Source organism: Lepidothrix coronata, unplaced genomic scaffold (genome assembly GCF_001604755.1).
Source record: "Lepidothrix coronata isolate B3197 unplaced genomic scaffold, Lepidothrix_coronata-1.0 Scaffold12, whole genome shotgun sequence".
NCBI lineage: Eukaryota > Metazoa > Chordata > Aves > Passeriformes > Pipridae > Lepidothrix > Lepidothrix coronata.
Genome location: NW_016690192.1, coordinates 7,243,350 through 7,269,816, shown reverse-complemented (window position 1 = coordinate 7,269,816; position 26,467 = coordinate 7,243,350). Strand labels below are relative to the sequence as shown.

Here is a 26,467-nt window from a genome sequence, read left to right as displayed (position 1 = left end):
GAGCCCTGTTTGTGCTGGCATCTGGGGACAGATGTGATAAACAGATGTTTATAGTTGCCTTTATAAGGGAAAAGACAAATGTTTCTGTTCAGGTGTGTAGGGATTCAAAGACTGAAGAATTTATATGCTGTTAGTTCAGTTTTCCATCTGGTTTATTCCCTGCCTTACTGGCTGCTGCTGCTGCTGGCCATCCACCTTGGGTTCCCCCATCATGGATGGGGGTCCCAGCTCATGCTGGAGCTGGAAAACTGCATGGACAGGTTGGCTGGGCTGGGGCCAAGGAGCTCTTCTGCCATCAGAGACAGTGATTTGGGCTGAGTTCAGTGTCCTGCACAAACTCAGGCACCTCATCCTGTTGGAGTAAGTGCATCTTCTATTTACTGCCATGTCCTAAGGAGTTACTGTAGGAGAAAGTTCATTAATTACTGGAAATCCCAACTTCTGATCTTCTATCAGATCAAACTGCTCTAATCAATCACCAAAACTGGTTTTTCCTCCACAGTATTTACCACTTCTGATGCATTCAAGGAGTTTAGAGCCTCCTCCCTCTCTTCAGGCTCCAACAGCTCCCAGCCAGCCCTCCTGGGAGCTGGAAGCCCAAGGATATTTGGTGCTTGTGCAACACTAAGTTCTGTGTGTAAATTAGGTGTGGTTCCCAACATCTGGCAGGGTGAGACACAGCAAGGCATCGAAGCCTGGGGGTCTGTGTGCAGCTCTTCCTAGGAAACCACCTTGGATCACACCTTGTTGGGCTCCCTGTATCCCTGGAAAGTGATCCAGTGACTGACCCTGGGCTTGCAGCAGTGGGGTCCTGCCCCTTTAGTTAGTTCTGAGCACGTAGTGTTTCCCAAGAGGCACCTGGTGAGGAGGGGCCAGTGGCCGATGTCTTGAGGGGAGTGAAGCCGGCTGGGAGAGCCCCAAGTGCCACCAGCTCCAGCGGCAGGGACATGGCGTGACCACTCCAGAGGTGACACAGGGTGGGATGGGAGCAGAGGTGTCGCTGAAATAATGTCCTGGTCTGGTTTGATCCACCGAACAGACACCAAAATCTACTTATTTTAGTTTGTTCAGGTCTAGACAAACCAAAATACGTACACGAGTGAGACAGGGCTGCAAAGCCTTTCCCTTCACAGGCACTTAGGTCATGTTTCAAAACAATGACTAAGTGCTCTATTTTAACAGATTACTAGTGCAAGTCCAAAATACCCAAATGCAGCATGTTGGTACCTGATAAAACAACCATGACAAAGCTTTGTTTGCCTGAAATCGGGGGGTTCTGCCGCTGGTGGTTCCCCAGCTTGTTTTTGAACAGTCACCTGCAAAATGCCAGTTTTAATACGACTTCCACATTTCCAACAGCTCTTTTATTTAGCAGCAGGAATCTTATCAGCTCTCGTGTGGGTTTTGGTTAGAGCTGTCAGCAAAGCATGAGATGGATATGTAAAGGAGTCATTCCCTTGGTGGGGTGAAGCTCCTCTGGCCTTCTAAGGGAGCTTTGCAAAGCCAGAGAGGGAGAAAAGACCTCAAAAGATCATTTTGTTGATTGTTTCTGTATTGTTGTGCTGTGGTAATGAGCTGTCGGCTCCAGACAAGTGGGGCTGTCACTGCTTCAAACCCCACAGAATTCCTCGTGTCTGCTCCGTTCGTGGAAAACATCTTGATTGAAGGTCATGCTTCTGGGCTGCGTGTGATGTGTTCAGTTGGGATGTATCAGTAGGAGATAGAACATGATCCATAAAATTGTCATAATACAGCCTTGTCTTCACTATCCTACTATGAATGATGGCATGCATAAATTACAGAGGACTGGGATCAACAGGAATGTTTCCTGTTATCGTTTGTGAGAAATGAGGCTGATGCTGATTTACAGCCACAGTGTTCCCAGGAGCCCTCACGTGTTCTGCCTTCTCTGGGTATGGTGTGGCTGTTCCCGGGTGCCACCAGGCCTGGGAGCTGTGACAGCCTTGGACTCGGCATGCAGACAAACCTTGAACCTCAAATCGTGGGGTCCGTTCTGGGCCCCTCGCAACAAGAAAGACATTGAGAGGCTGGAGTGAGTCCAGAGAAGGGAATGGAGCTGGGGAAGGGTCTGGAGCACCAGGAGTACCTGAGGGAGCAGGGGGTGCTCAGTCTGGAGAAAAGGAGGTTCAGGGGGGACCTTCTGGCTCTCTGCAACTCCCTGACAGGAGAGTGGAGCCAGGTGGGGGTCAGGCTCTGCTCCCAGGGAAGAAGGGACAGAAGAAGAGGAAATGGCCTCAAGTTGTGGCAGGGGAGGCTTAGATTGGATATTGGGAACATTTTTTCATGGAAAAGTTGTCCAATCCTGGCACAGCTGCCCAGGGCAGGGGTGTAGTCTTCATCCCTGGAGGGATTTAAAAGCTGTGTGGATGTGGCACTTGGGGACATGGGTTAGTGGTGGCCTTGGCAGTGCTGGGGGAATGGTTGGACTCAATGGTCTGAGAGGACTTTTCCAGCCTAAACAATTCCATGATTCCCACAGCTGGACCAGCTGCAGCATCCATCTGGCGGTGCTTGTTACTGGGGATTTTGACCAGTATGTTCCCATGGAGGTCACACCAGAACTGCTCCAGGCCAAAGCTGAGCTGGGACACCTGTGTCCTCTCCTGGCAGCTGGTGAGGTGGCGGAAGTTGTGTGTATGAAATCTGACTTGATTTAGTGTTGATCCTGGTTGTTTTGAAAGCAAAGCTTTTGATTACAAATTACCTTCCTCTGTGCATCTTCTGGAAGTTATGGTGTCCCTCTTTCTAATCCCTTTGCATCCTGGAATTCTTTTATATATACAGTATTTTAAAGAGGAAAAAAGCCCGGAGCTCTGTGCAGCAACATCCCTGCTTCAAAAATCTGAGGGTTTTTTTATTGAAAAGGCGATTTTCAGTAATTTTTTTTTTATGTGAGTTATTTTCAAGGTACTTTCCAACCCAAACTGTTCTATGACTCCAAAGATGCCTCATCCCAAGTCAGAGATTATCTTGTTTTGGTTCAGACAAGCCCAGGGAGTGGAGAACTCTCTGTGATTAAAAGAGCTGAAAGTCTGGTGCCCAACTGTACACTTTAGAAATTTAACTGATTGGAAAAGTGGAGGTATTTATGTAGCACGAGTCCTCTGGGCCTAGGGGGATGCGTTTAAAAAAGTGCAGGTTCACTGCTCCCTTCCCTCGGCTTAGGCTTGAAAGACACAATTGTTGTGACTGGAGCAACTCAAACTTCCTTGTGTGTCTCGCCTGGAGAGATAATGAGTCATGTGTGGCCATGGCTGAGCAGCTCTCCACAATCCCAGCTCATTATCTAAATGTCTGATTTGGCTCCTGAGTGCCGAGTTTCCAGGATTTAATTTTCTTTCCTGGGATTTCATTACCTTCTTAGGGCTGAACTGATCTTTTGACAGGGGAGGCACTCGGATTTCCAAGGTATGTGGTGCAGCCTGCAAGGAAAGAGTGTCTGCAGACAGGGACAAAGAGCATTTTTGTGTGCCTGACTTCCTTTCATCCTGGGCCCCTCCAGGAGATGGTCGGTGCTGCTCCGTGGCCGTGAATGCCAATAGATCCTCTGTATAGACACATTCCTGCAGTGCTGCAGCCTTGGCAGAAGCACTGGGAGCTGAAGAAAAAGCAGACACGAAAGGTCATGTCTATTTAGTTTAGGTCTGCTCAATTCTTCTTTTTAAGAGCTGTAACTGTAGCTGAATGGGCAGAAGTGGTAGAAATGGAGAGTTCCCAGGCAGGAACCGTAGTGCCAGGGGCCTGAGGAGCTGGGAATCCTCTCAGGTGCTGTTTTTTATCTCTTCTTGCAGCTGCATCACTTCTAAACTAAGTCAACTTGGGAGAGATGCATTAGGGAACTCTGTGCCTTGTAGCTCAGGTGACAGGGACAGTCCTCCTTCTGCTTCTCTTGTGTTGTGTTGATATGGGACTTAAACATGACCTGAGCACTTACCCTGCTGTCTCTCTGCCCTTTGCAAGGGAAAGCCATTAAACAGGAAGTCTTTTCCTTAGTAAATAACATTTATGGCCTTTGAAGTCGGGCTATAACTCTCTGATAGCCTGGGAAAGCCTTTGAAGGACACAAAGTATCCCTGGGGAAGGGCCAGGACCTGGGCCTGCCTATTCACATGGAGATGGAATTCTTTACATATCTGAGTATTGGCTGTTTCCAAGGTGTCTTATCTGTAAACTTGGGGAGTTTCAGGCTCAGGAGAAAAACTGCTGGATAACAACAGCTCTTCCTGTTCTCCTAGACCTCTGTTTGCAGGGATTTCATACCTTGGCTGGGCGTTGCAGGAAGTGCATTTTATCCCAGTGGAAACCTGACACAGGACAATTTGGAAGAAGATCAGACTGTCTGTTGCAATTAGTAAAACAGTTCTACCTCCCTTTTTTTCTTCTTCTTTTAAATAAAATATTTTTGAATATGTATTTCTGCATTTAGGGAACTCCACTAGCACTCACTTCATTTGCTTTAGTTGCTGCTATTTCATATGTATGTGAATTATGGAGATCATTCAGTCAGTTCTCCCAGCAAATGTAGTTGTGCCTCCTGGGATTTTCCAGCTTTGTGACTTGCCTGGGGCTGAGGGAATAATCCCTTATCTCCAGGATCGGGCTGTTCCCCTAGAGCCTTTTGGCTGCTGTTGGGTGGCAGCAGCTTCACAGGGTGTTGGGACCCCCCTGCTCTAAAGGCTCTTGGCATGGCTGTTCCTGTGGCTCCTTGGGAACTGATTTTGGGGGGAAAATCTCCAGTTTGGGCTCCTCTGAAGGGTTTTTTTTCTGATAGCACAGCTCAAAGCTGAAAAAGTAGCTTTGGAGAAGCATTGTCCTTGAGGAAAAACACAACCAGCCACCCCTCTGACCATGATTGTGCACACAAGAATATGTGGTTGTGTGGTTATGGAGTCACAGAATCCTGGGATGGTTTGGGTTGAAAAGGACCTTAAATCCCATCTCATTCCACGCCCTGCCATGGGCAGGGACACCTTCCACCAGATTGCTCTAAGCCCCATCCAACCTGGCCTTGAACACTTCCAGTCATGAGCATCCACAGTGTTTCTGGTCTGATCCAATGGAGTTGAGCTGGGAATCTCCCAAACTCTACTTTGACAGTTTGGACAGGTTCATTTTTGTGGCCTGAAATGAAACAAGACAGAGAAACTTGTGTTGGAAAATCTATTGGAGACAACAGGAATGAGGGTGTTCAGCTGCAATAGGATGTCTGGGAACTCTCTCTGTAAATAACGATGGAATTGGTGCCCTGAGGCTATGAAAGTATTTTGGTCTGGATAAAACTTGAAGCTAAATGGTGACAAAGAAATAACATTCCAAAGGGGAGTGGGGCTCTAGTAGGCAGTGGGGTTTTTTTGTGGTTTATTTTTTTTAAAGATGAATTATTTAAATATACAGTAGCTCTGCATATAAAAGCTGCTGCAGTGTTCAGAAAAAGGCTTTGTGAAACAGTAACTAGCAATAAAAAATAGCGATCTGTGTGCCACTCAGATATATTAAACTGGTGGCACTGAGGTCAGGAAAGAGGGAGATGGAAAAGAAAAATTTCATGTTGCAGTAAATATATATATATATATATAAAATAAGGGTATATGTGATGCTATTCAGATTGTGCTTGTTTCAGTCGGCAAAGCCGGGTCTGCCCATGATAAATTAGCTTGTTTATTCCTACCCTGCAGTCGTTAGGGTAATGAAGCAGAAGCCCTTTGTGTGTGCTCGCTGGGAAGTGCTGGCTGGCGCGGAAGGGGGTAATTGAGTAGAAAAGCAGAATGCTCCCGGGGCCGGGAGAAGTTAAATCCCCCCGAGGTCAGGGGGATTCAGGCTTTAATCAATGTGGACACAATGCAATTGAGAGTTTCCAAAGGGCTTGTTTATGGGGCGGGAGCAAGGGTCGGTGGTTAATGGAAGTGCTGGAGGTGCTCGGGATGAGAAGGTGCAAAATGTGGATCACAGAGGTGTGGGCTGGGGGGGGGGACATTTGCGTGTAACTTGTGTGCAGGAGGAAGGAATTATTTGAGGCCTCATCACAGGAGCTTTTGGGGGAGCTACTTAATTATTCAAATTAAAATACTGAGTGATGGTGGCTCTTACCCAATTGTAGGGGTATGTAATACTCTAAAACAAAAAGGCTGAAAAATTGAGCTCATTTATAGACATTTTTTCTCTAAAGATTTAAGTCTAGAACTAGAGAAACAGTGTGTGTTTTTTTTTGTTTTGTTTGTTTGTTTTTTGTGGGGTTTTTGGTTGGTTTTTTTTTTTTTTTTTTTTTTTTGCTCCTGAGTTAAGACCCTTGGGTCTTGTTTTCTGGTGACCTGGTGGGATCAGACCCTGAGTGCCCTCCTCTGACCTCCTGGCTGAATGAAAAATATGAAGTTCTGTGCAGGAGTTGCTTTAGTCTGTGAGACACTGCTCAGGTGGCTCTGACAGTCCATCAAAGCCCTCCCCTGGGCAGTGGTGGCCACACTGCTGAAGGTGTCTGGCTTTCCAGGTATTCCCTGGCTAAAACCACCACACGGAGCAGCATGATCAGCTGTGCCCCTGGAATTTGGGATATCCTGGGGCTTCTCCAGTGAGCAGAGCAATTCTATATGCTCTGCTGGAGACGATGCAGAGAGAGCTGCCCCGTTTCCCAGCAGCACATGCTGGTTGCCTCATACCTTTAAGACAAATGTGTTTATACCATCCATGCTGGAGGGGGAAGCTGTTCTTTCTCAGGAAAGGGGTTCTTTCTCAGGAACTGTAGTGATAGGGCAAGGAGTAATGGGCTTAAACTGAAAGAGGGGACATTTAGGTCAGATATATTGGGAGGAAATTCCTCCCTGTGAGGGTGGTGAGGCCCTGGCACAGGTTGCCCAGAGAAGCTGTGGCTGCCCTGTCCCTGGAAGTGTCCAAGGCCAGGTTGGATGGGGCTTGGAGCAACCTGGGATAGTGGAAGGTGTCCCTGCCCATGGCAGGGGGTAGAAAGAGATGGGATTTAAGAACCCTCCCGACCCAAACCATTCCAAACCTCTGGCAGTCCTGGCAGGTCCAGCAGCCTCCTGCCTACAGCTTTTGGCATCTGGCACTGCTGGTATTGAACACCTTGGCATGAGGGGTCTCTGCCCCATGGCTGCTCCTGCCCTCTGGAGCCAGGACTCTTTCCTGGGGTCTCCCTGGGCAGCCCCAGCCCTGGCTCGAAGGGCTGGTTCCCGGAGAGCTGCGCTCCTGACTGGCATCTCCCAAACCTCTGTGGTGGCAGCCCTGCTCCTCGGTTACTTCAAGTGGTACCTGCATTCCCACAGCGAGCAGCTGGAACACGGGCTGAGGCTTCTCCACTGTATTATGCACCAAGAGCTATTTAATTATTTACAGGCTAACATATATCATGGAATACATGGAGCCTCCCCCAGCCAAAGGCAGCAGGGCTGGGAGCAGCCGCCTTGGCACCGCTGCGCAGCCCAAATCCCTCGGTGCGAGCTTTGTTTTGCATAGCACTTTGTAATACTGTTAGTTGACTTGGCTGCAGCTTCACAAAGCATTTTTTTCCACTTGGTTCAACACTCACTCGAATTTAATGGGACAGGAGCCAAATCAGTGATGGAAGCCAAGTGCCGACGTTTGTTTGGTGCGCAGTTCCTGATGAGGAATATATATAGTAATTGTCTCTTGCTCCTCAAAGCTGTAACTTTGGCAGAGGGGAGGCTGGAGGGAGCATGCCAAGTGTTTAAAATCATAATCAGGCAGTGATGAAAACATGTATTTATGACTATAATGAGTTGCATCAAAGCAAGAAACATTCGGCTTCTCTGTAGAAGGAACGATGTCTCTTAATTCAGAAATACCTACTTCGAAATCACACAGAATCTATCAGAGCTGAAAAGCTTGGCTGGAATGTCTGCCTTATTTCACAACAAGATTCCTGATATTCCCTTCCAGCTGCAGTTTTAGCAGTGGTTGCTGTGTTCTGCATCGAGGCACAATGAAGGAATCAACATTTATTGCAGTGTTTTATGCACTATGGGTACGTCACAAAAGTGTTCTGTTACCCTGGACTTTAGCTTGATTTTTTTTTTGTTTGTTGAATGCTTTGTTATATTCTATTTTATTCTATTTTGCTGTTTCCTTCTGACATCTCAATAACTTGGCTGGGGGGCTGTTTTGATGTATGAGCATTATGTGGTTCCTGGGGGACCACTGGATGCAGCGAGAGCTTGAGATGCAGCACTGCAATGTATACACTGTGGGTTGAGATCAAGAGCAGGTAGGAATGGGATAATTTAGGTTGGATTCCACAAGTATTCATGTAATCCTTTAGTTTGGAAAAGCACTCCAAGGTTGTTGAGCTCAACCATTAACCCAGCAATGCAAATCCCCTTGAGCCCACCCTTGTGTGGCATCACTGCGACTTTGCAGTTGAAACAGACTCAGTGCTGTCAAAAAATGGAAAAAATGCAGTTTATAAACAAGGCTTTTGAATAACTTCCTGCAGCCCTCACTGAGTCACCTCCCTACCATGGGAAGGAGTGCGGATGTCACCGTGTGACGAGGTGGCACTTGGGGAAGGTGCTCCACAGGGTTCCTGGCTGGGATCCCAACCAGCTCCAGAGCTGCTGGGATGATCTTGCTGTGTCCAAATTACACAGGAGCCAGGGCTGAATCATCTGGATGTAGCAGCACATGCGAGGCTGGGAACCTGGGGCCAGGAACCCGGGGCTGGGGGGTGGGAGGGCGATGCTCAGCTTGGGGATGTTTTTCTCATTTGAATATTGGAGGTTTTTAGTGGGCTGAGTTTTTTGGTGGGCTTGGGAAGTCCTGGACCATCTGTCAGAACCTGGATGGTGACAACATGAAAATCACATTCTGCAGGAGCTCCTGGCCTGGGCACCTTCTCCCCAGTTTCACATGAGCACCGTGATGTCCTTTTTCTGAGGACTTTGACATCAAGTATCTCTTATTCTATACATCTGAACGTCCCTTATTCTGTGTGCTGCTTCTCTTTTAATCCATAGTTTAGAGACACTCTAATGCTTATCACTCACATTAGAGCATGTTTTACTTTACTAGGTTAAATTTGCACCTAATTTTTGGAATTTCAAGCCTGGCTTTCATTTTAAAAAGAGCTGAACTTTTGGGAGGGAGGGGGGTTAATAAATTTCACTTCACAACTTTGTATTACAGAGGATTAGTTTATCCATCTGGGTTTATCTGGGCACATGCTTTGCCTGTGGATTTGCTTGAGTGAGCACATGGGAAGGGTGTTTGCATAGGAAAAGCTTTCAGTAACACAGGATGATTTTGGGTGATGAGGTATCTGGGACTGAACTGGCAGATACTGGCTCTTCAGCTAATCCTCATCTGATCCCACTACAAAGTCAGTAACACGTCTGTAGATGTAATAACCTTAATTACTTGACTGTGAGATCAAGGAGCTGTGAAGGAGCAGCATTGGGTGCATTTGTTTTAAATTGCCTTCAAAGAGTTGAATGGGGAGCTGTGTATTTTGATGGGGAAACCACTGTCTAAGATATCTGAAGATGCTACAGATGCAGTTCTCTTCCCTTCACAGCTCCCAGCCCCACTACAGCTGTTCCTTACATGTCAGTGAAGTGCATTGACGTAAGGAAGAACCACCACAAAACCAAGTGGCTGATGCCCTGGGGACCCAACCACTGCAAGAAGCTGAAGGACTTTGATGAGGCGGTGAGTCGGCAGATCGAGGCCAACGACATCGTGTTTGCTGTGCATGTCCCGCTGCCCACCAAGGAGATGAGCCCATGGTTCCAGTTCATGCTCTTCATCATGCAGCTGGACATCGCCTTCAAGATGGACAATGACCTGAGTGAGTGGCTCTGTCCCCTGGGGTCTCATTTCCCATAGTGTTTCCCTTAAAGCTGCTTTTACCTTGGGCCACGTGTTGGCTGCTGGTGTCCTGCACAGTGAGGTAGTGCAGGAATGTTCTGAAGGTGGGAATAATAATCATGGAATGGTTTGGGTTGGGAAGGAACCCTAAAGCTCATCTCATTCCATCCCCCTGCCATGGGCACGGACACCTGCCATTATCCCAGGTTGCTCCAAGCCCCATCCAACCTGGCCTTGGACACTTCCAGGGGTGGGGCAGCCACAGCTTCTCTGGACAACCTGTGCCAGGGCCTCACCACTTTCACAGGGAACAACTTCTTCTCAGTATCCCGTCTTAACCTCCTCTCTTTCAGTTAGAAGCTATTGTATATATACAAAACAAATACACAAATAAAAATATACAAAATCCCCCAAAACAGAAGAAAAAATACCAAACTCAAAAATAATGCTGCACTAAAATCCGCAAAATGATGTTGGGAGCAGCAAGGGCAGGACTGCTCTGCCCCTTCCTGGCAGAAGTTGTACATGTGTGTGCATGTTTTAGTGTTTGGAGAAAGTCCCTTTCCAACAACCCTAACCTACACTGAATAATTTGCTTTTCAGACTGGTTGAACTGGAGTGTCTGTAGCTCTTACCCTGGCTGCAGCCTGGTTGGGTTGGATCTGTGTGGTGGATCAGTTCAGGGAGTAAATCTGGTTTAGGAGCTGGGGATGTGGACCAGCAAATAGGAGCAGCGAGGTCACTGCTGATCTGCTGAGTTTGCATGCCAGCTTTGTTTCCTTCACTACTTGCTCCCTCAGCATGGACCTGTTCCTGCCAGCTATTTATCATGGAATCATAGAATCCCAGACTGGTTTGAGTTGGGAAGGACATTAAAGCCTATCCAGTTCCACCCCTGCCATGGCAGGGACACCTTCCACTAGACCAGGTTGTCTAAGCCCTGTCTAACCTGGCCTTGGACCCTTCCAGGTGTGGGGCGGGGATTACATTTAATGCATCATCATTAAGTTAAAACTGAGACTGTAGAAAGCTGACGTGTATTCTTATCCCTGTAATTATCTCTGAAATTCAGAGAGAGCAGCTTTGTGACTTTAAGGCCTCAGCTTCTCAGTCTGAAATAGATGGTTGCATTAGGGAAACACCGCTTTGTTCTGAGGCTTTTCAAGTCGAACCACTGAGCTGGAGTCAGGAATGGCTGAGCACCTGGAGCAGGCTGCTGGAATGCTAAACAAGCTTCTGGCAGCATTTTTGCTGGAAGAGCAGAGCCTTTGCTTCAGGTCATTGTCTGCCCTTCAGTGACCGAGTCCTGCAAAGGTGGGAAGCTTTTTTGAGATCTAAAAGCAGAAAAGCTCATCTTGGGCCACCTCTTGGGTAGTAAAAGGGAGGTCTGGGGTGAGCTGTGTCACTGCTGTCACTGCTCAGGTCCTGCCATTTGGCATTCAGGAGCTGCTGGTTTTCTTTATAAGAAGCATTTGAAGATGAGGGACGTTAATACTTCTTATGGTGTGAGCTTGTTTGGCACATCCTGAAGGTTTTGTTTCATTGAAGAAATATTTTAAAAGCTGTTTTCCAATACTTTGTGCCAAGCTGAAGGCAGACATAAATTTAAGATCTAAGAAACTAGTGAGTAACACATTTCTTGCTTGCTAGACTGTGTTGTAACAGATCTTAAAGAAATAAGAACAAATCTTGCTAAGGTGAAATAATCGCATAATGTGTCTGTATCCTGCTGTTAACCTGGAACTAGTGTAAGAGCCCCATTTCATCAGGTGACTGGGATCAGCTCCTGTAAAGGGGATGGTGAGGATGTGAAATAACCTCATTTCTTTTAAAGCAACAATTCAAGTGTTTTCTCTCTCAAGCTCTGAGCCCTCAAGGCCAGCACTGTTGTGCTGTGGCTGATGCCAGCAGGGGCTGGTGCCAAACCAGGGACACTCCTGGAAGGCACCGTGGCTGGTGAAGCCTCTGCTGGGCACTGTTGTAAGGACTGTCTTGGAGCTGCCTCAGATCATCCAGGAAAGCAGCACTGCCTGGCAACTGCACAGATGTTATCCTTCTGGAAAGCTGATGCCTGAGGAAACATCCTGCTCTCCCTGCTCCTGAAGCCCCACAGCATGGTCTGAAGGTGCTGTGCAGAGTCCTGGGCTCTGCTGAGTTCCCCTTCGTCTTCAAGGGATGTTGCTGAGCCACATCAAACTGTCACCCTCTTTTGTCCCCAAGGGCACTTGGTCATTCTCTTCCTCTGCAATCCATAAGCAAGGCCAGCACACAGAATAAACTGGCATTTGGCTTTTCCAGGAATGCTGAGTGCTGCAGCCCTGCTGGGAAAGGGATGCTCCAGGACAAGGGCAGTCAGGCTGTGCCTGTAAGGAGACATTGGTGACTCATGGCTGACTCCTCATCTCTGCAGAGCAGGAGTCATGCCTGTGTCAGCCCTGCTCAGCCAGCCAGCAAGGATTGTCCCAGGACAGAGGGGAGGGAGTCCCTGGTAAGGTGCCCCGGGAGAGCCTGGCAGGGGCTGAGCATCCTGGAATGCCCCTGGGATCTGCACCAGCAACCAGCTCTAATCACTTCACCTTGGGAACTCGCTCTGGAATTTCACTGTTTTTGAAATACAGATGTTTTTGGAACGTAGATGTTTAAAAGCTGAGATACTTCCCTGTGTTTATCCTTCATAGAAAGCTGGAAGAGAATCAGACTGTTCCTCCAAGGAAGAGGCTATTTCTGTGCCCAAGCTGTCCTATCTTTTTTTGATGCATTGTGCACTCAATTATTAAAACCCCTTCCCAAAACTGGGAAAGGGAAAGGCCGGAATGAGATGGAGTTTCTTTGCAGTTGGAATGCAATTGTGTACAGTCAGAGGGCCAAGTGCTGCAGCCTCCTGCTCTAATTCATCCAGCTCTGGGCTCCTTGGTAGGATTTGTAATTTTAGGGAGCTGGTGAAGCATGGAAGTGTAATGCGAATCATTCCAGCATTTCTGTGCCTTCCCTAGGCTTCTCTCCAGCCAGCTGTGTCAGTGTGCATCTGGCCCAGAGCCGCCTCCTGAAACAACTCTGCTATTTTTAGGCTATTGTAATGTGAGTGAAGATATCCTGGGCAAGGATCGCACTAAAGTGAATCATGGAAAAGATCCCAGGCAGGAAAATGCCAATGGGAAGAATTACCGTGAGTCCCTCGCTGTGGGGGAGTCACAGCTCTGACCAGCTTTGGAGAATCCCATAATCCTGGGAAGGGAGAATCAGGGAGAGGGCTCAAAGCTGGGACGCCCACAGGAGCATGTCTTTTCCTTGTTGGGCAGCCCTGGAATGAGTGATCCTCTAAATGACCCTGTGTTAGTGCTGTAGGGTTGTTAATACAGTCCTGTGGCAGAGTGAGGTTGGCACACAGTGCCACACAGCTGCTCCTCCCAGATGGATTTACCAGGCTCCAGATTAACCACACATCATCCACAAGACCCGTGTAGACAAGGCCGAGCTGGAGATGCTGTGGGAAGGTGTCTGGTGTGGTCCTTGTGAGATAAGGGTCCCTGGCAGGGGTAACTTCATCTCTTGGTGCTGAATAAGACAAATTTCTACCTTTAATTGTTGTGAAATTCTGGAGAGCCTTGATTAACATGAGTGGAAGAACTGAATAACTGGAAGGGACTGGGTTGGAAGGGACCTTAAAGCTCATCTCATCCCACCCCCTGCCATGGGCAGGGACACCTTCCGCTAGACCAGGTTTCTCCAAGCCCTCTCCAACCTGGCCTTGGACACTTCCAGGGGTGGGGCAGCCACAGCTTCTCTGGGCAACCTGTGCCAGGGCCTCACCACCCTCACAAGAAAGAATTTCTTCCCAATATCCCATCTAATCCTACCCTCTGGCAGTGGGAAGCTGTTTAATGCTGTGCAGGAAAAGGACAATCCCCCCTCCCCAAAATTGTCTCTTCACCATCTGACATTTTGATATTAATGTGACTAAGGCACCAATCTTAAAATTCATTTTTGTGCTAGACAGTGTCAATGTCCTTACTTGTTCCTCAGGGACAGTGGGAGTTGCTGGTGGAAAGCTGAGAGTGAGCTGGCATAGGACTATCAGGGAATTGTGGAATCATTTAGGTTGGAAAAGACCTTTAAGATTGAGTCCAACCACTAACCCAGCCCTGCCATCAGTCTGATGTGCTGAATACATGTGTATGTCTGTATGTATGCGTATATATCTATATTTTATGTTGGCAGCCTTGAAGGGTCTTTGCACAAAACTCTTTTCCAATGGGAGGTGTCACCCCAATGCAGAGACTGATGGAAATCCAGAGGGAGCCTCTAATCCATTGGCCTGGGAAAGCACAAAGCAGTCATCTTCTGCCTTCTGGTTTTCATACGCGATGGCAGCAGCAACACTTGGACTGCAAAGATGAAATACTGAAAGCTGTTTTTGTTGGATTTAATCCCAAGCATTCCAGTTGGTTTTATGGCTTCTGAAATGGAGTTTGTAGTTCTTTTTAGCTGGGCCAAGTTCAACCTTATGTTCCCATTTATCTGTTTTGCTGGTCTCCTAAACAGCGGATCTGAGATGGCAAATTCATGTTTCATGGAAACCCAACTCGTGGCAGCTCTGGAAAGGAACTGGATATGGATCAGGATGGTGTAGATCACGTGTGCCAAAAAATGCTCAGAAAAATTTGATGCCCCCACATCAGATGCACAACCCATCCACCTCCAAATGACATATAAATAGCAGCTCCCAACCACAGATCCCATCCACGCCCCTTCCCATCAGTTTGGATGAGTGTGCCACCACGTATTCCCAACAAAAATATAACCGATGGGTTGTGTAGCCATCTCCTACTTCTCCGTGGCAGATAGTTCCATAGCCATCTCCCAGCCCTTCTCCATGGCGGATGGTTCCGTAGCCATCTCTCAACACTTCATAGAATCAACTGGGCTGGAAAAGACTGCCCAGATCATCAAGTCCAACCCTTGATCCAACACTGCCACAGTTACTAGACCACGGCACTAAGTGCCACATCCAGTCTCATCTTAAAAATCTCCAGGGACGGTGAATCCACCACCTCCCTTGCCAGCCCATTCCATTGTCTGATTAATCCCTCTGTAAAAAATTTCTTCCTAATATCCAACCTAAACCTCCCCTGGCAGAGCTTAAGATCATGTACTCTTGTCCTGCTATTGGTTGCCTGGGAGAAGAGACCAACCCCCACCTGGCTACAACCTCCTTTCAGGTAGTCGGAGAGAGTGATGAGGTCTCCCCTGAGCCTCTTCTTCAGGCTAAACACCTCCAGCTCCCTCAGCCTCTCCTCATAGGACTTGTGCTCCAGTTCCTTCGCCAAGCTCGTTGCTCTTCTCTGGACCTGCTCCAGCACCTCAATATCCTTCCTGAACTGAGGGGCCCAGAACTGGACACAGCACTCGAGGTGTGGCCTCACCAGCGCTGAGTACAGGGGAGGAATTGCTGCCTTGGTCCTGCTGGCCACACTGTTCCTGATCCAGGCCAGGATGCCATTGGCCTTCTTGGCCACCTGGGCACACTGCTGGCTCATGTTCAGTTTCCTGTCAATTCAGACTCCCGGGTCCCTTTCTGCCTGGCTGCTCTCCAGCCACTCTGTCCTCAGCCTGTAGTGCTGCACAGGGTTGTTGTGGCCAAAGTGCAGGACCTGGCACTTGGCCTTCTTGAACCTCATCCTATTGGAATCAGACTATCTCTCCAGCTTGTCCAGGTCCCTCTGAAGAGCCCTCCTGCCTTCCAGCAGATCAACACTCCCCCCCAACTTCCCCATGGCAGATAGTTCTGTAGCCATCCTCTGTAGCTTTTACAACAGCTGTGGCTCTGAGAATTTGGTGCTGTATAAAAAGAGGCTGGGCTGTAACATGAACATGCTCATTTTGGAGTGTGTTTCTCATTCAGAGCCTTCCCTGGGATCTGTTCCTGGTAAACAGGAGGATTTTACATCTGGTGGAGCTGGTACAGACTTGCTTCGGGTTTTTAAACATGTTGATGTGTTGCTCCTTGGCAGCTTCAGCTGCATCTCTTCATTTCATGAACATGCTCAGTTACAGCACCTAAATAAGCCTGTTCCAGCCTCATTTCCTCCTTGCAGCAATGACCTCCTTGCAGTGTCCTGGCAAGAGCACATTTACAAGCAGCTGTAGCCCATCCTCTCCCTATGAACACGTCTGGGGGGGCCGATGCCCATCCTGAGGTGTGACCTTGCTGGGGCATGAGCTCCACCTGTGTGACTGACGGGCGAGTTGGGACGTCTGCAAAGGCACAGACAAGTCAATGCAGGTGTGGGCAAGGAGGGGAGGGCTCCAGAAGTCTTCTGGAGAACAACTTAAGCCAAATCAGATGTATAAAAAACATCAATGCCATCATGTGTGTGGTTGTTTCTGAGGTTTTTTCCAGCAAGGCCAGGATAGCTCAACTTCACCACCTTAATTTTCTTTATAAGGGAACATGGTGCTTTCTGGTTACTCTGGGAACATAACAAGCCTCATGTTTCCTCCCTCTTACAGAGGAGAACGCAGAGATCACGCTCGATGTGTCGCTGGCCTATCGTGATGACACGTTCAGTGACTGGGAAGAAATAGCTCATGCCATAGAGAACAGGAAGCTGAAGTGCACCTTTGGCTCACCAAAAGTAAGGAGCTTGGACAATGCTGGCAGTGGGGATGGGTGGGACTTGTCCTCTTCCTGTCATAGAATCATAGAATCACTCCTTCTGTGAAGAAATTTTCCCCAATATCCAACCTAAACCTCCCCTGGCACAACCTGAGGCTGTTTCCTCTTGTCACTTGCTTTCTGGGAGAAGAGGCTGAATCCCATCTGGCTGCACCCTCCTGTCAGGGAGTTGTAAAAGGTTCATCTTGGAAGGCTCCCTTGACTTTAAGACTGTTAAAGAGCCTGAAATGCGAACCTCCTTGAGGTCAAACTCATTGATTCAATGACCCAAACCAATAAAAACATGAGGATAAATGTCCCCAAGCCACTGTCTCACACAGGCTCTCCCCAGGAACTGGCAAACAGGCTTTTGGTGCTCCCAGTTTGAGGGCTTTTGCAGACCCTCCCTGTGGGGGATTGTGGTGGTCCCTGGGGACTGACAGCCATGGTTTTGCTCCCTGCCCTTTCTCCAGACTCTGGAGTCCGAGGGCCGGCACTACGACTGCGACTTCCTGCCCTTCATGGAGATCGGCAGCGTGGCACACAAGTACTACCTCATCAACATCCGCCTGCCTGTCAACGAGAGAAAGGGCATCAACGTGGGCATCGGCGAGATCAAGGACATCCGCCTCGTGGTGAGTGTCCATCCTGCTTCCGACCAGGGTGGCTGCCCATCCTACTTCCTGTCCTGAGCTCTTTTGGTCCCGCTCCAGCCTCACATGGGACTGTCCTCCTTCCTGAGGGATGCCCTCTTTGCTCTTCTGAGGAGCCCTCCCCAAGCCTCGAGCCCTGTGACCACCTCCAATGCTGGGCTCTTTCCGTGGCTCTGAGAATTCCCCTGTGCTCTCCCCTCCCCGCCACAGTCTGGCTGGGATGCAGAGTCTTCCCTCTCATGGGTACGAGTTAAGGAGGAGCAGAACAGCAGGGTTTGAAGGGGATTTGGATCTTGGAGTTGGTTGTGGCCATGCAGATGTCTGGGATGGCTGTCAGCAATCCTTGCTCCTGCCCTCCCTTGAGGCTTGGTGCGCATGGATGCTTCTCCCACCTGGAAGCCCTCCCCACACCGTCCCTGTCAGCGGAGCAGGGAGCCAGGGCTGTGGTGGCTGCAGACAGTGGTGGGAGGGCGCATGACTGGAGAAACATGTTCATTTGACCAATGCTCTTCCCACCAGCGATGACTTGGCTCCATGAGTGTCCTGTTACTTGTCTGGGAGTAATTCTGCCAGCTTTTTCCATGCTGTGTCAGAATCCCCTCTTCTGCCTCGTGTCTGCTGGTATTTGTTTTCAGACCTTCTGGAACCTGCCTAGGTGGCCTGGGGGCTTAGTGGGCACCTGCTCCCTTTCTGGTGTTGGCCAGCCCATGTCTTTGGGATGCACTGCCATGTCTGTGCCTCTCCTGCCACTCCTGTAAGGAGAAGGACAGAATGATGACATGAAACCCTGCATAGCAGTCACCTTCCACCTTGGTTTTCCTTAGGGCATCCATCAAAACGGAGGCTTCACCAAGGTGTGGTTTGCCATGAAGACCTTCCTGACCCCCAGCATTCTGATTATCATGGTGTGGTACTGGAGGCGGATCACGCTGATGACACGTGCTCCTGTCCTGCTGGAGAAGTGAGTTGGGGCCCAGGTGACCCTCAAGCAAGGGGACTCCCTGAGGTGGTTGTTGCTCCCAGGCAGAGCCCATGGTTGGGGAGACAGGAATTGTCTCTTCTCCACCCCCTCCCTCCGCCCAGGCACACTGGGAGCAGGAGAGCTCCATAGTTTCTCTTTTCTTTCCTGTTGAACCCATGGAGAATGAGGAACTACTTGGAGTCAGTCAGTCCTAGAGGGTTTGGTGGCAGGAGGTGACACTTCCCGAAGAGCTAGATCTCCTTCTGTTGCATTCTGAGCACAGCTTTGGATTTTGGGGCTCTGTTCTTCCCTTGAACACTGGAAAGAGATGGTGTATCTGCTTCTCCAGGGTCATCTTTGCTCTGGGAATTTCCATGACGTTCATTAACATCCCTGTAGAGTGGTTTTCCATCGGTTTTGACTGGACTTGGATGCTGCTCTTCGGAGACATTCGGCAAGGAATTTTCTATGCCATGCTGCTCTCGTTTTGGATCATCTTCTGTGGGGAGCACATGATGGTGGGTATCACACCGATGGGAAGGGGGTTTCCAGCTCTGATCCTAGCAATACCTGGCAGCTCCCTTGTACTTGTTGAGAGTTGGAAATGATGTTGTGGGGACTTGCACCAGGTGAGGGCACTTCAGGCTAAATTGCTTTCCCTTTTTCTCCTCCTCCAAACCTCTTGACCTGACTAGGACCAGAGCGAGCGGAATCGGCTCTCGGGATACTGGAAGCAAGTTGGACCCATAGCTGTGGGCTCCTTCTGCCTCTTCATCTTTGACATGTGCGAGAGGTGGGTGCAGCAATCCCAGGCTCCTGGTCACCTCCCCCAGCAGGGACCAGCAGTTTCAGCCCGTGGCTGGATGCACAGCCCCATCTCCTGGAGCCTGGAGAGGCTCCTGTGGATGCTCTGAAGTGTGCTGGAATGTCACAGCAGGGAAACACCTCCCACCTCACCTCTGCCTCACACACAGGGCAAAGCAGTGCAGCTGGCCATTCCCATGTGAAACCTTAGGGAAAGGTTCTACCCCCAGAAGGTGGTCAGGCACTGAACAGACTCCCCAGGGCAGTGGTCATGGCCCCAAGGCTGCCAGAGCTGCAGGAACATTTGAACAACGCACAGGGTGGGACTGTTGGGGTGTCTGTGCAGTGCCATGAGTTGGACTCGTGATCCTTGTGGGTCCGTTCCAGCTCAGGATATTCTATGATTCTGTGATTCCCAGGCTGCAGAGTGGATATGGGGCCCTCTGAGCTTGTTGGCCTCTGACAGTTGGTGTTTTCTGTCCTCTGCAGGGGGGTGCAACTCAAGAATCCCTTCTACAGCATCTGGACCACCGAGGTGGGCACGGAGCTGGCTGTATCCTTCCCCTGCCTCAGACTGGGTCAGTAGGAGAGGGAGATGTTCCCCTCCTAGTGTGGGGAAACTTCCACCCTGATTTTGGAAGGCCAGGGGCGGCTCAGGCGCTGCAGATGCCAGTGTCCTTAGGAAGGAGCAGTCCTGGCAGGTTTGGAGCTGGACACCTCAGGGAACTGGTGCTGTGTGAGGGGAAGTCACTGGGGAACAGAATATGTGAATCACCTGAATAATGTTTTCTGGTATTTCTTTTTAGTTTGTACAATTTTCCCTTAACTCTCTCTGCCCAGATGGCCTTTATTATAGTTGCAGGGATCTGCCTGTGCCTCTATTTTCTCTTCCTGTGTTTCATGGTCTTCCAAGTGTTCAGAAACATCAGTGGGAAGCAGTCAAGCCTCCCTGCCATGAGCAAGGCTCGGCGCCTTCACTATGAGGTAACTGCCCTCCTTGGAGCATGGATTCTTTATTTTTGGCCCTCGAGTCTGTGCTGAGACTCCTCTACCCATAATCTCCCCACACCTCCATTTCCCCACCTTTAAGAATAACTTTTGTGTTTAGTGGGAAGTGTTGCCAAGACCACCTGGTTTTCCATGGTGTAAATTCAGAATTTTGGTGTTGTCATTTCCTAAACAAGTTGCTAGAGGGAAACAGGGATCAAAACACAACACATTCAGCTCATTATCCCTGTTTTTAGCCCATGATTTTGTACGTGTTCCTGTCCTACCTGCCTCTACCAGCTGTCAAACTCAAGGAACTCACTCTCAGTGCTTAGGCTGTTTCCACAGGGGTGTAAATATTTATCCTCAAAGTTGTTCTGTTAAATCATGGTCACTTCTGATTTACACAAGTCATGATCACTCACTGGGAATGCACAGAAAAAATTAGAAAATCAGACTTGAGAGAATTTGAAGCAGATATTGAGTGCTTTTCCCTCTAGCAGGAGGCACAGGCCTTCAGCTCGTGGTGCAGAGCTGCTGCTGCCACGCTTGACATCCAAACATCTGGTGAGCATGGATCTAGTGTGGAAGAGTTAAATTAATAGTCATCTGTTGTTGTGATGTGGCACAGTCATTACACAGACACTGACATTTCCACCTAAATTCCAAAAACAGGTTAAAAACCCCAACACACTCACACAAAACCAAAAGCATTTGTAAATAAAAATGTAAAACTAGTGAAAGCAGGGACGGTGAGGAGTGGGATAGATCCTGAGCCTGAGGTTGTCTCGGGATCTCTGTTCTGTGGAGCCAGCGTGGGTTTGCCAGGCATTGGAATTGCTGCAGCTTCCTCCCATCCAGGCTGAGGGTGAGGATGAGTGTGGTAGGACCAGAGCCCGTGCTGAGACACCGACTCCCCCCATGTTTGTTTTACAAGACCCATGAGCTGTCAGGCTGGGACCCAGCTCACACCGACCCGCCGCCTCTCCCACGTCAATTAACTCCTGGTCAATCAGTCACCAGAGCAAATGTCATGGAAAGGCAGCGCTGTCCAGACATCCCAGCCCGCGCGGAGCATCCGGAGCAGCGCAGACGTGTGGGGAGCGGAGGATATGGGCTGTGCTGAGCACGGCACAGGAGTGGGTGGAGGTTGTTTTGCTTTGGGGTTTCGTGGGTTGGACCCTTTTTTTCTCTTTCATTTTTTATACTCATGTCTTGTCTATCCTAAAACCAAAAAAGGGTTTTGTGGATTCTGTTAATGTGACCAGTGACATTTCTCTCTAAACAGGGGCTGATTTTTAGGTTCAAGTTTCTGATGCTCATCACCCTGGCCTGTGCAGCCATGACTGTCATCTTCTTCATTGTGAGCCAGGTGAGCCATAGGACTGGGCTTCCTGGGAAGCCACTTCCTGAGCCACTCCTGACGCCAGCTCTGGTCAGACAAGACAAGCTTGTTACAAGCACATTTGACAGCAAGTTGCTTTTTAAGAAGTTGTTTTCATTTGTTTGAAGCTCTGCCATGAAATGTCTCAGGCTGGAGCCGCACAAAGGCTGTTGGCTCCCAAAGCATTGGGGCTGTGCTGGGCAGAACATGGGCCAACACGGGTTAGTCATTTCTGAGAACTCAGCAAGGGGAAAACGTTCTGTTCACACTGAAACACTCTGGTGGCTTTGTGTGCCCACAGAGACATGACAGAATCCAGCCTTCCCTGGGCTGACTGTTCCCAGCAGTAGCTGTACCTGTTTATCCTGAGCTCCAACACTGTCTCTGTACTAATGAGCTTCTGTTGCTGCTGAAATCATAGAATCTCAGACTGGTTTGGGTTGGGAGGGACCCATCCAATTCCACCTGCTATGAGCAGGGATACCTTCCACTAGCCCAGGTTGCTCCAAGCCCTCTCCAACCTGGCCTTGGACACTTCCCAGGATGGGGCAGCCACAGCTTCTCTGGGCAACCTGTGCCAGGGCCTCACCACTCTCCCAGGGAAGGATTTCTTCCCAATATCCCATCTAACACTGCCCTCTGGCAGTGGGAAGCCATTCCCCCTTGTCCTGGCACTTCAGACCCTTGTCCAAAGTCCCTCTCCAACTCTCTTGGAGCCCCTTTAGGCGCTAAGGTCTCCCTGGAGCCTTCTCTTCTCCAGGCTGAACACCCCCAGCTCTCCCAGCCTGGCTCCAGAGCAGAGCAGCCCTTGGAGCATCTCCATGGCTCTCTTTTTAAGCTAGTTTAGCTTTTTTCTTCCCTGTTATGTCTTTCTTTAACAGAAAGCAGCATTTCAGTATGAGCAGTCTGTGTATCTTCTAGTAACATTAACATTGATGGTATTTTCCTGGATGCTGACAAACTTCAGTGTGTCTCAGGCTGGTGCTGTCAGCCCCCCCTCCTCAGACAGCTGCAGGAGGCCGTGCTCAGCACATCAGCTCTCATATTATCCACGCTGGTTTTCCTGCTATAAAAGTACTATTTTTAGCAGTCGGATGTTTGTGGATGTCACTGCTTGTCCTCACATATTGCCCTTTGTGTGCTGAGCATATGGTTGCAGCGGGTGTATCCAGAACAGAGCAGTTTGGTCACATTAAATGAGACATCAAAGAAATCCTGATGGAATCATTTTGTCAGGATCATTTTTTCCCTGCAGATTGAGGCTGAAGAGGAGAATCCCAGCCTGGCTTCTGCTTCACTGAACCTGTTCCACTCCATTTACTCCATCTTGTTGAATTGATGCTGTTCTCACTGATTTACTCAAAGTACAGAATTTGCTCTTTCTCCTGGGCAGGTGACAGAAGGCCACTGGAAGTGGGGGGACATAACAATACAGGTGAACAGCGCCTTCTTCACGGGCATCTACGGGATGTGGAACCTCTACGTGTTTGCCCTCATGTTCCTGTACGCGCCGTCCCACAAGAACTACGGCGAGGACCAGTCCAATGGTGAGTGCCTCTGAGTGACCTAAGGGGGGAAAGAGATAGAAAGTGGGGGATGCCTTCTGCACATTTGTTTTTGGCTCAGCTGCATATTCAGCAGCTTGAAATGTTATGGAAATTATGGTTTGGTTTTCGAGGCAGGCTCGGTTGGACAGGTTTGAGTATGTAGCCAAGGCTGGCACGAACCTTCTAGGTGGTTTTTGTACGTTTTAGCATTGCCCAGATGTAACTGCAGCTCAAAGGGAGGGATGAGGAATGGAGAAAATAGAATCCCTGATCTAGTGCATGGCATTCCAGCCCATGGCAGGGGGTTAGAACTGGGTGATATTTTAAGTCCCTTCCAACTCAAACCATTTTGGGATTCTTTGAAGTCTGGGCAAGTGGGGAATGGCAGCACTGTTGGATTCTGTTATCAGTAGTCCTCAGTAGTACAGAAATCATTGTTTGCTGATACAGAATCATGGAATTGTTTATGTTGGAAAAGACCTTTAAGACCGTCAAGTCCAACCATTCCCCAGCACTGCCAAGGCCACCACTGACCCATGTCCCCAAGTGCCACATCCACACAGCTTTTAAATCCCTCCAGGGATGGGGACTACACCCCTGCCCTGGGCAGGTGTGCCAGGGCTGGACAACCCTTTTCGTGAAGAAATTTTTCCAATATCCAATTTAAACCTCCCCTGCCACACCTTGAGGCCATTTCCCCTTGTCCTGTCCCTTGTTCCCTGGGAGCAGAGCCCGACCCCCACCTGGCTCCACCCTTCTGTCAGGGAATTGCAGAGAGCCAGAAGGTCCCGCCTGAGCCTCCTTCTCTCCAGGCTGAGCCACCCCAGCTCCCTCAGCCACTCCTGGTGCTACAGATTCTTCTCCAGCTCCATTTCCTCCCCTGAACACACTCCAGCTTCTCAATGTCTCTCTTTTCTTTCTATTTAAATAACTGTAAATAAAAGCATTTATAGGATTGTTGCCTGGTCTGTAGCTCAGGCAGCTCCTGAAAGCCTGGAGAGAATAAACCGGACCTTTCACTTTCTAATTGTCCAGTATTTTCCTGTGAGACCCCCTAACAGAACAACTTTGTTTCTCAGGTGACCTGGGGGTGAACAGCGGGGAGGAGCTCCAGCTCACCACCACCATCACCCACGTGGACGGGCCCACGGAGGTTTACAAGCTGGCTCGGAAGGAGGCTCAGGAGTGACACAGAGGTGCCTCAGTGGGGCCCTGGCCTGGGGTGGGAGCAGAGGACACACAAGTCCCTCTGGCAGGAGACCTCTGCGGCCAAATTCGCTCCTTGAGCGCCCCGTCCCTGGTGTGTTCTCAGAGCAGTGACACCGAGCAGAACATTTGTAACTCTTTACTATGGTGTAGTTATTCCTGGGGGGAGGGATGTGTATATTGTGTTCCACTCGGGCACGTAAAACCCTGCTGGAAAGGCATTAGGGTTGCAAAGTCGTGCGTTTGGACGTCGGGACGGGGCAGAGCTGCCGTGGGGCTGGTTTTATTTGGCCGTGTGTGCTGGTGCATAAAAAGGTGCTGCAGGGAGCTCAGCTGGCAGCACATACTCAGTAGTCCAAGTTTTCTCCTGTGTGCAACTTATACAAGGTGCTGGTGGGGAGAGGGACTAAATCCTCGTTGTAAAAACATTTAATTCCACCATTTGTAACTGTATCAACCCAAGTTTGAGTCTTTAGTGCAGCCCTGCAGCCACCCTCTGTCCTTGAATGAAGCACAGCTGGGAGAGGAGTAGGCTGTTATAAGGTTTTTGTAGGAGCAGCAACGTGCATTCTCAGTAGGGTTTACAGCTGTTTGTTGAATACAGGGAATGTCCAGCCTTGATGCTGAGTTGAGTTGCAGGAGAACAGAGCACTCCTGACACAGTTTCCAGGGGTGCTGATCCCACAGCCACCTCCTGGGCTTTTGTAGCTTCCTCCATCTTTCCCTTTTGTTGTGGGACATCCCTGTGAGCTGGGCAGTCCTGCTCCTCCATGCACTGCTGGGCTGGAGCACACTTGGCAGAGCTGGATTCCTCCAGGGATTATCAGACTTGAAAGAATCAGCTGGTCACGCACTAATGTGGATCTTCAATATTCGCTTTTCCAGAGCAAACACAGGCACTGAGCTTGCTCAGCCCCACGCTGGGAGGCTGCTGGCACTGCAAGGGAAGTGGGAACTGATCGAGGTGGAGGCTTGAATTGGACTGTGCTGGGACCAGTTAAGAGCAGTGAATGGTGGAGGGGAAGAACTGTGGCCAGAAGGGTCTGTGCTGCTCAGGACACACCTCCCAGGGCCTGGAGCATCCAGAGAGCCTCATGAGCTGGCAATAGTAAATGTAGTAGTAGTAAATAAGCAGTGTTAACTGCTAGTAACATGTAATCCACCTTCCCAGTTTTGTCCCTAGATCAGGGTCTGCTGCTGCTGTATGTGGCTGAAGGGTCAGAGATGAGGAAGAGAAGCTCCCAAAGCTGCTGCCAGGCTGTCAGCCCAGGTACCATCATGATTCCCACCCAAAATTTATTCCTATCCGTTTATTAAAGCTCAACACTTGGTAAAAAGAGAGGGTGAATCAAAAGATCATCTTGCATCCTTTAGGTTGCCGGGCACCCCCAGCTGTACCTCTGGTTACAATGTGACACACTGAGCAGACCCCCTTTGCCAAAGGGCTGCTTCCTTTGTATTGATTGGAGCTATTACAGGCTTTTCTTAAAAGGAAGTAATTCTGTTTGTTGTGTTCACCCTCTCCGAGATACTGAGCTCCCCGGCCCCTGGAGCACCCCAGCAGGGTCACAGCTGAGTAGGTGTTCCTGCTTGGAGTATTTATTCCATTGCAAAGTGAATTAAATCAATGCACATCAACGTAACTCCAGCACGTTCCCGGCTGAGCGCTCGACTTTGCAACTTTAACATCCCTTTTCCCTTGGGTCCTTACGTGATATTTATGTTGTTTCCATAGGTGTGTCCGTGGTTTCTTTTCCAGCTTAGTCTCTAGGATTCTGTTTTGTAAAGGCTCTTCATGAACTGGGACCCACAGCTTTCAAACCAAATTCTGTGTCCAATACTAACAGTTTGTTTACGGGGCGTGTGGACGTGTGTGTGTGCGTGTGTGGGTTTTTTATTTTTCATCCCTAAGCCCTACTCATACGTCTTGGAAATAGTCCGTGGGTCTTATTAAAATATATCCTTTTTTTGTTTAGGTTGAGTTCAGTTTTTACAGAATGCTTTAAGCAACCTGGAAAACCTGTAGTTTTGTTAATTTAAATAAAATATACAATATTGTGGATTTGTTGTTGGCCACGGGAATTTGTTGTTGGAATTTCTCTATAATCTCACCCTGCCCTCTGTCAGTGTGAACCCTTTCCCCCTTCTTGCTCTCTCCAACTCCCTGACAGGAGCAGGGAGCCAGGTGGGTGTCAGGCTCTGCTCCCAGGGAACAAGGGACAGGACAAGAGGAAACGGCTTCAAGTTGCACCAGGGGAGGTTCAGGTTGGATATTAAGGAAAAATTCTTCAGGTAAGGGTTGTCCAGCCCACAGGCTACTCAGGACAGTGGCTGATTTCCCATCCCTGGAGGGATTTAAAAGCCATGTGGATGTGACACCTGGGGACATGGGTTAGTGGTGGCCTTGGCAGTGCT

At 49.2% G+C, this 26,467-nt stretch overlaps 1 protein-coding gene across 1 annotated transcript in view; it reads left to right on the top strand.

Moving 5' to 3' along the window:
* WLS (wntless Wnt ligand secretion mediator) overlaps positions 1–26,114 on the top strand; it is a 28,108-nt gene extending 1,994 nt beyond the window's left edge. The window contains exons 2-12 of the mRNA XM_017805702.1: positions 9,563–9,835; positions 16,366–16,490; positions 16,984–17,145; positions 17,988–18,124; positions 18,474–18,642; positions 18,820–18,917; positions 19,418–19,481; positions 19,769–19,912; positions 21,204–21,287; positions 22,693–22,846; positions 23,926–26,114. Of these exons, the coding sequence (XP_017661191.1) occupies positions 9,563–9,835; positions 16,366–16,490; positions 16,984–17,145; positions 17,988–18,124; positions 18,474–18,642; positions 18,820–18,917; positions 19,418–19,481; positions 19,769–19,912; positions 21,204–21,287; positions 22,693–22,846; positions 23,926–24,035 (1,520 nt within the window). The 3' untranslated portion in view covers positions 24,036–26,114. The remainder of the gene's footprint in view (positions 1–9,562; positions 9,836–16,365; positions 16,491–16,983; positions 17,146–17,987; positions 18,125–18,473; positions 18,643–18,819; positions 18,918–19,417; positions 19,482–19,768; positions 19,913–21,203; positions 21,288–22,692; positions 22,847–23,925) is intronic.
* Positions 26,115–26,467: the final 353 nt, after the last annotated feature.